At 52.0% G+C, this 10,859-nt stretch overlaps 1 protein-coding gene across 1 annotated transcript; it reads left to right on the top strand.

Moving 5' to 3' along the window:
* The first annotated feature begins 5,009 nt into the window (after positions 1–5,009).
* LOC144116267 (uncharacterized) lies at positions 5,010–10,480 on the top strand. Its single transcript, XM_077650984.1, has 2 exons — positions 5,010–5,818; positions 6,295–10,480. The coding sequence occupies exons 1-2, from the start codon at positions 5,314–5,316 to the stop codon at positions 6,369–6,371; spliced, it is 582 nt and encodes a 193-aa protein (XP_077507110.1). The 5' UTR covers positions 5,010–5,313; the 3' UTR covers positions 6,372–10,480.
* Positions 10,481–10,859: the final 379 nt, after the last annotated feature.

Here is a 10,859-nt window from a genome sequence, read left to right as displayed (position 1 = left end):
AGATTCTGCAGTTGTGGAGTAATTACGCTCAGAAGGGAGCCACTCTGCTTGTTCAAAAGCACGGGATGAAGGAACGGCTGCCGCTGTAAGGTGCATTTAAATAGCGATAGCTGCAGCAGTTTTCTGAATTCAACATTTCTACCTATTAACGCCGCGGGTACATGTTGTCGTCGTCAATCATTAATAAAAACAAAAGAAAGCCCCTTTGAAGCTCAGTCTGTATATGGCTGGTACAACGGTAGTCAACACAAGCATATTTCGTTGCGACAGACCTTAACTCCCGTGACTGGCACCCCCTGGACTTCGTTTTACCTCTTGACACATTTTTCTCCTGCACTTCATCAAGACTTGGAGAAGTAAGAATTACATCTCGCACGATGATAGGCCATTTATTATTGGGTGACTCGCTCCAACTCAATCCGCAGCCAAAAAGTAGTTCAGTCTGGTGAAAATTATAGCCGGAGAGCCCACACTCTGGGTGCTTCACAGCTTTCACCCTGACTTTCAAGGCTACGACATCTTTTTATACTGCTCTTTTTTCTTCGTCCACATGCTCATGGCCGTTTCAAGAACGAATGAAACGCGGCAGCGTTTAGGTGGAGGAGAAACGCAATGGCGCCCGTGTGCTGTGCAATATCAATGCACGTTAAAGATTCCCAGGTGGTCGAAATTATTCCGGAGCCCCCCACTAATGCCCCTCTTTCTTCGTTTCTTCTTTCACTCTATCCACCTCTTTCCTTACGGCGCAGTTCAGGTGTCCGCCGAGATGCGAGACACATCCTGCGCCATTTCCTTTTCCCAAAAACCAATTTTCAAATTTCGATACATAGCGGACGCACTAATTCATCAGCCTATGCCTCATTGCCTGTTCTACGTCATTCCCATCTGAAAATTGGTTTTGGGGGAAAGGAAATGGCGCAGTATCTGTCTCACATATCGGCTGACACCTTAACCGCGCCGTAAGGGAAAGAATAAAGGGGAGAGTGAAAGAAGAAAGGAAGAGATGCCGTAGTGTAGGGCTCCGGAATAATTTCGACCACCTGCGGATCTTTAATGTGCACTAACATCGCGCAGCACACAGGCGCCTTTGTGTTTCGCCTTCATCGAAACGCGGCTGCTGTGCTGGGGCTCGAATCCGCAGAAGACAAATGTCGATTTATTTCATGTGGCCCGTTTATTTAAAAAAATGTTTCATTGACATCACCTCCGTTGCGACGACTAATGCAGTGATGATGGAGACGAAACGCGAACTGTGTGCTGTTCTATGTTAGTGCACGTCAAATAGCTTAGGTGGTTCAAATTAAAACGGCGCCCTGCACTAAAGCGCCTCAAAATTACTCTACCTTCCCTTATTCATACTTCGTCTCTTTTAAAACGACGTGGTTGAGGTGTTCATCAAAAGTGAGGCAGTCGTTGCGCCTTTCTCATTGTTAGAGCCAATTTAACTATATGGACGCGTGGCACCTTCGGCCATGGATGGATGGATGGAAGCAACATTTATTAAACGAAAAAAAATCTTCCAGGGTGGTCCCCTCTGGTCCAGGAGTCCACGGGCTTGTGCTTCACATAAAGCCCGATCCAGCAGCCATTTCTGGCCGGCAGGCTGTGCGGTTCGTAAAGCAGCCCCCAGGAAGAATAAGAGGGATTGGGGATGGGAGATACTGCCTGTGGGGAACGAAATTTCTAAAGGTAGTGGAAAAGTGAGGATTCGGGCATGCCACAGGTGCTACAATGAGGAGGGAAGCTGAGGTGAAAGCATGAAAGACGGTAGTGTTAAATAAAGCAGCCCGTTTGTAATTGTCGCCATGTGGCGCTGGAAAAGTGCTACAAGCTACTGTCCGGCGGTGGCAATGACATGAAGCTGTGTTTGTAGATTGTGATGAAATCATGACCTGTAGAAAGGACAGATCTGGCCTCTTGCGCGCGGTTCGGTGCCTGATCGTCCGTGGTCCGGGAGAAGAGTTCTCAGGCCAGCGCATGAACGTCCTCATTGCCGCGGATCGATGCATTCCCAGGGATCCGCGACCAAGTAACCGCTCGGTGGCTATTATTCAGCGCTGTTATTTTTTTTCGCCTGGCGGTTGCAACGTGCCTGCCGGTGTGAATGCTTATTTCTGCGCCATTTATTTCCGTAAATAAAAGGACTAATGCAATGCGTCCTTGGGATCAGTGCCTCCACAGCCGCTTCTTTGCCCTATCTGCAGACAAAGAAGCGGCCGTGGAGGCCCTATCTGCAGATTCTTCGGCGGGCGCTCGAAGCGAGCGGACGTGTTTTTTAGCTCTCCGCTCCTTCGGACGCTGGGGGGCTTCGCGGCGCTGCGGGGTCTCCCCATGGAGGCCACAGACACCGTGAACGAGCGACGGCCTGCGTTCGGCGGTGACGATGAGCAACGCAGGGCAGGCCGCTCACGCTCACGATCGCGGAGACGAGCGCCATCCAGAGCAAAGTCGTCCAGCACCATTCGGCGAATGCAGGCCGAGATCGCTGATCTGCGGGATACGGTGAGGCGCCTGACGGCGGCGCTCATCACCACCTCGGAGAACCTCGAGTCCTTCATCGGGGCCTTGGACGTGTCGCCGACGGACCCATGCGTTCTAGCCTTGAGGGACGCCATCGCGCTTGCTCGCCAGACGCAGGACTCCATGGCGGCTCCCTCCCCGCCATTTCTGGCCACCTTTGCGCCTCCCGCCGCCATTGCAACTCTTGGGGAACCAGCTGTGATGCCCTCTCCCTCTGATGCTGCTGCTGCGGGCTCACCGCAGACACCTGCAGCCGAGGCGAACATGTGCACCGCGATGAACGAGTCTGTTCTCCGGAAACGGCGACGCTCAACGGGGTCCGAGGAGGTGAGGGACGCGGAAACCAACAGGGACATCGTGGTGGCCAAGCGGGAAGCTCGAAGCTCCCTCACCGTCACTGCTCCCTCTCCCTCCACACTCGAAAGAGCAGGGCCTGCCCAGTACGAACCCCATGGAGCCCACCTCCAGCCTGCAGCTGATGCTGCTGCTCTTGCTGCTGGGGCGACGGCGTCCGGAAGAAAACCGGGTGCGGCCTCGCAAAAATCCCGCCGCACGAGACCAGGCTGCGGCTGGGGCCTCGTCTGCTGGCAGCGAGCGCGCCCAACTCCGCGACGCGCCGCAACAATACGCCGCAGACAGCGGCGACGCTGATGCTGGTCCCGTGGCGCGCCATCACTTATAAGGCGCAGCGGCGTTGGAGAGCTGCCCTGGAGCGAGCCGCGGCTGCCGTGGAGGTCCCGTCCAGCCTGGTGGGGACGGTGCTGTTTCGGCCGGCAAACCGGGGCAACGCCTTCACCAGGGAACAGGGCTGGGAGATGGCCGAAGAGATCGGACCCCGTCCGGGCGTCCTCACATGCGGAGGATCGTGGTGGCAGTGGACGCGGGGACGAGCGATGCTCTCAAGGCCCTGCTAGCCACAGCCGTCATTCGCGGCGTGCCGGTCTGCGCCAAGGAGCCTCCTCCTCAGAACCAAAGCTCCGGCCTGGTCTGCGGTGTGGACGGGCGCAGGACGGCGGAAAAACTGCTAGCGGCGGCAGAGTCAACGGTGCCGATGGTCTCGGCGTCGCTGTCGGGCAGCACACTCGCTCTCCGTTTTGCGGCGCCGACACCACCGGCGTTCATCACCATATTCAAGCGCAGGCTAGCGGTACGCCCCTGCCGTCCCCGGCCGCTCCTGTGCGCCAAGTGCGCCAGCCTGGGGCATGCCACTGCGGTGTGTCGCGCTCCTGCCCGATGCACGCGCTGCGGCAGGCCGCACGAGCCTGGTACCTGCGCGAGCAAGCCCCGCTGCATTAACTGCGGAGGGCTGCACGCAGCCATCGTGCCCGCACAGGCAGCGAGAACGTCACGTGGCCACGTTAATGGCCACATCCATGGCACCGATGTCCAGGCGGGTTGTCCGAGCCGTCGTCCAGGCTGAAACAGCGGCCCCAACCCAGCAACATCAGCAGCCGCGCGCGCTTTCTTGTGCGCAGGCCGTCAGCGGAACACCCCAGCAGAAGCAGCAACCGAAGCAACGGCCGCGCCGGCAGCGGCAGCGGCGATCCGGTTGCCCGGCGTCCCGTGCAACGCGGCCCGAGCCTGCAGCCGCTTCTCATGGCCAGCCCCCTGACGCACGGTACGCGGAGATCGCGCGCCTAGCTGGCGTTGCGCGCCCTCAGCGCACTTTTCCCGGGGGGCACTGATGGACACCGGGCTTGCTCAGAAGCAGCGGGTGCTCCCGCACAGATAAACCAGCATAATGGCTAGCCGCCGGACTGCCTCCCGCATACCATCCATCCTGCAGTGGAATGTGAGCCCACTTGCGGCGCGGTACGCCGAAATGCGAGTTCGCATCGCACAGGATTCGCCTGAAGTTATCGCGCTGCAGGAGACGTACGTACGTTCACATGACGGGGAGCCCCAGATGCGGCTACCTGGCTACATTGGCTACCACTCAGCCACCACGTGCGAGGAACCCACCTGTGCCGGAGTGCACTGTTGTGACACATCTCATAGCTCCGGGAAATCAAGGTTCGCGATATACGTGCGGCAGGACGTCCAGCACACCCTCGTCGGCTCGGCGGTGGTGACATCTGACGCCCAGGAGTGCGTGGTGGTGACAGTGCGCATCGGTCGTGTTGACACGACGGTGGCCAGTGTTTATGTGCGTCCAGCTGTCGCGTGGAATGCGCTGTGTTTTCGTGCTGTGCCCCGCGCCAAATCATATGTGGTGATTTGAACGCCCATCATAGTGCGTAGGGCAGTGCGCGCCCCTCCGCACGTGGAGACGACCTGCACGACGGAGCAACGCAGCTGTAACTCACCCCCTTGAACACCGGCAAGCCCACCTTTCGACGACGCGGAACAACCGGTTCCTGCATCGACGTTGCCTTCGCATCCATAGGCATCGAGGGCGCCGATCACCACCTCTCTGGGACTCGGATCATTACTCCATCCTAATCGAACCCACTGCATTGGAAGCGCGCCTCAAACGTGCCTACTCCATTACCAGCTGGAGTGCATTCAAGCGGGCGATTGACGAGGCGGCGACCACTGGCGCAGTTTCTTTTCAAGTCTAGTCCGAAGCGCTCTCGCAGCCACCCAACGAACAGAGGTAAGGGCAGGGCAGCCCACACCTGATATGAAGCTGCTCAGTCTGCGCGCGAAAAGAGATCGCGCAGAGCGACGGGCGCGACGAACTGACAGCCGCCGACTGGATTGTCTACAACCGCCTGGACGCGGCAGCGCGCCGCCACGCCAACAAGCTATACCGCCGGCAGTGGGCTTCACTGTCCAAAAGGATGTAGAAAGATGTCAGCTCGCGGAGGCCTGTTTGACACCCTGCGGCGCATCACCGAACCACAGGCAAACCGTCAACCGCTGGCCGCCCTCGCAATCTCCAGCGGGCTCAGCTTTGAAGAGCTTGCAGAGCGGTTTGCCGACCGGTTCGCGCTGCCCAGCCCCGAAAACGCAGTTAACACAGCTGCTCCTGAGACACCCAGAAGCGACGCCAGTCCCTCGTCCGTCGCCTCGGAAGGTCCGTGTAATGCGCCGTTCACCGCGGCGGAACTGAACAATGCGATGCAGCGCTGCCGCCGCCGTTCGGCGCCCGGACCGGACGGGGTGACATACCAGATGCTGCGAAACCTGGATGCGCAGCAACGACAGATCCTCCTGCAGCAAATCAACCTGGTGTGGGAACGCGGAGAGTTACCGGATGATTGGCGAACCGCGGTCGTTTGTCCCATTCGAAAGGCAGGGCGCCCACCTACGGAGCTGAGCAGATACCGGCCAGTGGCATTAACATCGGCGGCAGGTAAGCTCATGGAGCATCAAGTAAAACTCTAGTTTGGGCGAGTTGGTTCATGTTGAAAGAAAAACTGGTAATGGCGCAAGAAACGGGGACACAGAAGTCCTGTCTTTTGTGTGCCTTCTGTGTCCCCGTTTCTTGCGCCATTACCAGTTTTTTCTTTCATCATGGAGCATATGGCGTTTTAGCGTCTGAACGAGCGGGCTGCGGAGGCTGATTTGGTTGACGAGCGGCAGACGGGTTTCCGTGGGATGCGGTGCACGGCTGATTCTATATCGGACGTTGTTACAGCGCTGGAGCATGCCAGGGCGGCAGGCCAGGTTGCGCTGCTGCTGCTACTAGACGTCTCGGGCGCTTTTGACAACGTTCACCGCGCACAAATTCTCGCGGTGCTTGAGGGGGCTGGTGCGAGCGGGCGCCTTTTGCGCAGCAGCGACGGCAAACCGACTGTTTCGCTGATTCTTGCGTGTTTTACGCTGCAGAAAGAAGACAGGTGTACCCATCGCCGCTATCACCTGGGCGTTTCAGCGACCATCGAGGACATATCGGACGCATCTGACGTCACTACCGACGTCACCAGCGGAAACCTAGAAAAGAAGGCTCCCACCCCGGATCTGGCACTCGGCAGCAGCGACGGCAAACCGACTGTTTCGCTGATTCTTGCGTGTTTTACGCTGCAGGTTGGTGTATCAATTTGACTTTGTCGAACGGGAGAACTGTGTAGCTTTTGCTGTTGCTGCTGCCGCAGTTTTTGTTCTTTGTGTGTACCAAGTGAATCCTGTAGTGATGCCTAAAGGCTCGGCGAATGATGACAGGGATGCCAGAAGTGAACTACGTGAGCTTCGTGCTGAAATGAAAAGTTTGAAAGATTCCATGACTTTTATCAATGCAGAATTTGAGGAAATCAAAAAGAAACTAGCTGAACAAGATGAAAACAAAGATCTTAAGAAAGAGAATGAAAGTCTGCGGAAAAGGGTCAAGGCAAATGAACATGCCATTGAACAGCTTCAGCGAAGAATGGTTCAAACAGAGCAGTACTCTCGAAGATGTAATGTCGAAATAAAAGGCCTGGTGCAGAAGGAGAATGAAAATGTTGCTGAACTGGTAACAAAGGTAGGCAGTGCTATAGGCGAGACTATCACTGCTGATGACATAGCAGTTTGTCATCGCGTGCCAACTTGTGAGGAAGGCAAAAGCAACATAGTTGTGCAATTCAAATGCCGCGAAAAAAAGAGATGCTCTTCTGGAAAAGGCTCGAAGCAAATACATAACGAATGAACAAGTCGGATTCGTAGATAAAGTGTGTTCGTTAACAAACATCTTTGCCGTACACTGAAGCGACTTCTTTCCTTGGCGATAAAAAAGAAACGTGAGTTTGACTGGAAGTTTGTATGGGCCAGGAACGGAAAAGTTCTTGCGCGGAAAGCTGAGGGAAGCGACGTAGTGCGAATCGAACACGATTAAGACTTGTCAAAGATTGACTAAGGTGGTGTGTTGCTAGTTCTTTGCTTTCATCGTCATCATGTTATATCGAGAGTTCTGCTCACCTTCTGATATAACACTGCAGGCGCCAACCCAGGCATTAACGTCGGCTGTCCATATCAATGCACGTTCGTTGGCATCAAAGCTAGAACAATTCACTATGTTTCTCAACAAATTCCAGTTCCGAATGCATGTCATCATGATCACGGAAACATGGTATCACGATGAAAGCCAGACGCTAACATTAGCAGGCTATAAACACTACTACCAAAACAGAACTGAGGGACGGGGCGGCGGCGTAGCGATGCATATCAGGGATAACGTGTGCTGCGAAGTGGAGCACCGTTTCACGTGTACTACTGCTGATCTGGAGGCGTTATGTGTTTGTAGTGGGAAAGATATGTTTTCTGTAGTATATCGCCCTCCTTCCGGGAACAAAAACCATTTTTTGACTTTCATCGAAGAAATGTTGGAGTACGCTTCCTGTCATCAATACCGTTTGCTTCTGGGAGGCGATTTCAATATTAACTTAGCTGGAAATGACACGCATTCCGTTCAGTTCAATAACACACTTCTGGCTTCTGGCTTTTATTCCGTTATCAATACACCAACGCGGGTAACCGAAACAGGCCAGTCTGTCCTTGATCTTTTCATTGTCAACTCAGACATTTCCGTACATACTGCTGGAACCATATGCTATGACTTAAGCGACCACTGTCCAATATTTATTGCGTACTCCAGCAATAGACCACGAGAAAAGACAAGCAAGGACGTACCTCTGTATAGGAATATATCGAATGGTAATATGGAATCCTTTCGAGCCCGCCTATCAAACAACGACTGGTCTCCAGTTTATAACGAGAGTAATGCCTCTGAAGCTTACAACAAATTCCTGCTTATGTTCTGCTGTCTCTATAACGAATGCTTTCCATACAAGAAAGCAAGAAAAAAGAACAAAATAAGGAAGCCATGGATAACACCCGATCATTTGAAGGCCATTAAGGAGAAGCAAAAACTCTTCCAAGATTTCTTGCGTACGAGAGAAATGACAGCACTAACAGACTTCAAGAAATACCGAAATAAGTTGACCGCAGAGTTAAGAAGAGCAAAGATCGTTAATAACCTCATATCTGATGCCTCAAGAACCGGTCCTCGGGAAGTGTGGAAGGTGGTCAATGAAATTCTTCAAAGGAAACGTCGGAAGTGCAGCCCCCCTGAAATGTCAATAGATGGCAAATGTATTTCGGGGGTAGCTTTAGCTGAGCATTTCAATGCGCATTTTGTAGACATGATAAAACCAACCTGCGACGAAACAGGGTCAACGCCCACTGACGAACAAAATGCCACTGTATTCTTGGAACCAACGGATGAAATCGAAATTTGTAGCGCATTCCTGAACCAGAGAAACACCAACTCAGTCGATGTCGACGATCTTCAGATAAAGCCTGTCAAGTTCGTAATTGACGTTATTGCGCCTCACTTGACATATATTTTTAACCTCGTCCTCACAACTGGCTGTTTCCCAAGTCGCATGAAAAAAGCAAAGGTATCGGTCATCTTTAAAGGCCACAAAGAAAACGACGCAGCTAACTACAGGCCGGTATCTATATTACCCGTGTTTTCAAAGGGCCTAGAAAAAATAATATTGGTGCGCATAGAAAACTTTTTCTCCAGACATAACATATTACGAGAGTACCAACATGGTTTCCGTCGAGGCAAATCAACCGAAACAGCGCTACTAACAATGAAAGAGCTCATCATCAAAAATATTGAATGCAAGACGCTTACGCTTGGTATTTTTATAGATTACAGCAAGGCCTTTGACTTTCTAAACCACAAAATTCTGTTGAAAAAACTTAGTGCTTACGGTGTCCGCGGTGTATCTTTGGTGTTGTTTAACTCTAACTTGAGTGATCGAATGCAATGTGTTAGTATTGGGGGCCATACCTCATCGTTTAAGAGCATTTCATCTGGTGTGCCACAAGGCAGTCTTTTGGGACCATTTCTTTTCAATGTATATGTCAATGACATTGTTCAACCCAATTCAGATGCTTGTTATGTTCTTTACGCTGACGATACCAGCGTGTTTGTTTCTGGTCATGACATACAAGAGGTGATTGCTAAAGCAGAAACTGAGATTACAAAGATAATCAACTGGTCCAATGCCAATGGTCTTAAGATTAACGCAAAAAAATCGAAAGCCATAATTTTTAAACCGAGTGGCAAACAGGCTATAATGCACCACCTTTTAACACTCGGTACTGCTACTATTGAAGTTGTCAACCAACATAGGATTTTAGGAGTGACATTCTCGTCTGATATGAAATGGACACACCACATCGATTTCTTGCGCAAATCACTATCATCGGCTGCGGGAGCACTTGCCAGATGCAGACATTATCTCCCGGAAAAAATAAAGGTTCACATTTACCACGCATTATTCACGTCACATTTAAACTATTGCTCGCTTGTTTGGGGAACAACAACGATTAGTAACATTAACGCAATTTTCCTTCTACAGAAAAACACTCTTCGTAATATTGCTAATGTATCGTACTACCATCAGACAGAAGAATTGTTTGTGAGGTATAAAATAATAAAAGCAAAACATTATCTAGAATTTCGTTTACTGCACACTTTCTTTTACGCAAATAATGCCCTTCAAACGTTTTTAAAGAACACCGCAAGTTTACGTAAACAAAAAAGCGATGGTCGTACTCGCAGTTGTGACAGATGGTTTGTACCACACCGCCGTACCGATTATCTCTGTCAGTCCCTACAGTACCTACTTCCATTTCTTCTGAACGATTATGAAAGGATGTATATTTCGAGACCTACAGTAAAAAACAACTGCGACAGTATTTTGTAACCCACTAAACAACCTGTCTACAATAATCATGCTAACTTTGTATTGTATGTCAATTCCGCTATGTTTTCTGATGTTCAGGAAGAATTGAGGCCGAACGCCGATCACCTGAAATTCTCATTAACAACGATTGTTTTGTTAATAATTGTACTGTATAGTTGTTCGAATGATTGTTTGAAGATATGTACTTACACTGTAATTTAGTTTGTAACCACTGCTGCCTTGTATGGGCCCCCAGGCACCTTTCAAGCTGTCGTAGAACAGCTTTTACGCCTGGGGGCCTTCAACCTCGAGTTGAAAATAAATGCATTGATTGATTGATACGTTCACGGCTTACTAAGCGAGCGCACCATGCGCGTACGAGTAGGGGGTAAGCTCTTCCAAGCCTCGCCCGCTGGACATGGGCGTGCCGCAGGGCTCTGTCTTATTACCATTTCTGTTTAATGTGGCCATGTCCGTGGTGCCGGCCTCGCTCCCCACGAGCGGCCGACATCATGTGTACATGTCCATATATGCAGACGACATAGCTCTGTGGTGCCGGGGACCACCGGGCGAGGCGCTCCGCGTGCGGGGGTGCCTTCAGGAAGCTCTGACCGCAATCGATGCCGGATTGCGCGGCCTTGGACTTTCGCTGAGCGCGGACAAATCGGTGGCCATGGCCTGCGTTCTGATCCTGACTTGCCACCTGGCAGTTGGCTT

The sequence above is a fragment of the Amblyomma americanum genome, chromosome 1, assembly GCF_052857255.1.
Source record: "Amblyomma americanum isolate KBUSLIRL-KWMA chromosome 1, ASM5285725v1, whole genome shotgun sequence".
In the NCBI taxonomy this organism is placed as follows: domain Eukaryota; kingdom Metazoa; phylum Arthropoda; class Arachnida; order Ixodida; family Ixodidae; genus Amblyomma; species Amblyomma americanum.
The sequence above is the reverse complement of the archived record's forward strand: the minus strand, read 5'-3'. Positions and strand labels throughout refer to the sequence as shown.

Excerpts from the sequence above, each read along its gene's own strand:
- LOC144116267 (XM_077650984.1), top strand. The coding sequence starts at position 5,314 with ATGTCAGCTCGCGGAGGCCTGTTTGACACCCTGCGGCGCATCACCGAA. Across the intron at positions 5,819-6,294 it reads GGCATTAACATCGGCGGCAG|AAAGAAGACAGGTGTACCCA; the intron begins GTAAGCTCATGG and ends TTTACGCTGCAG.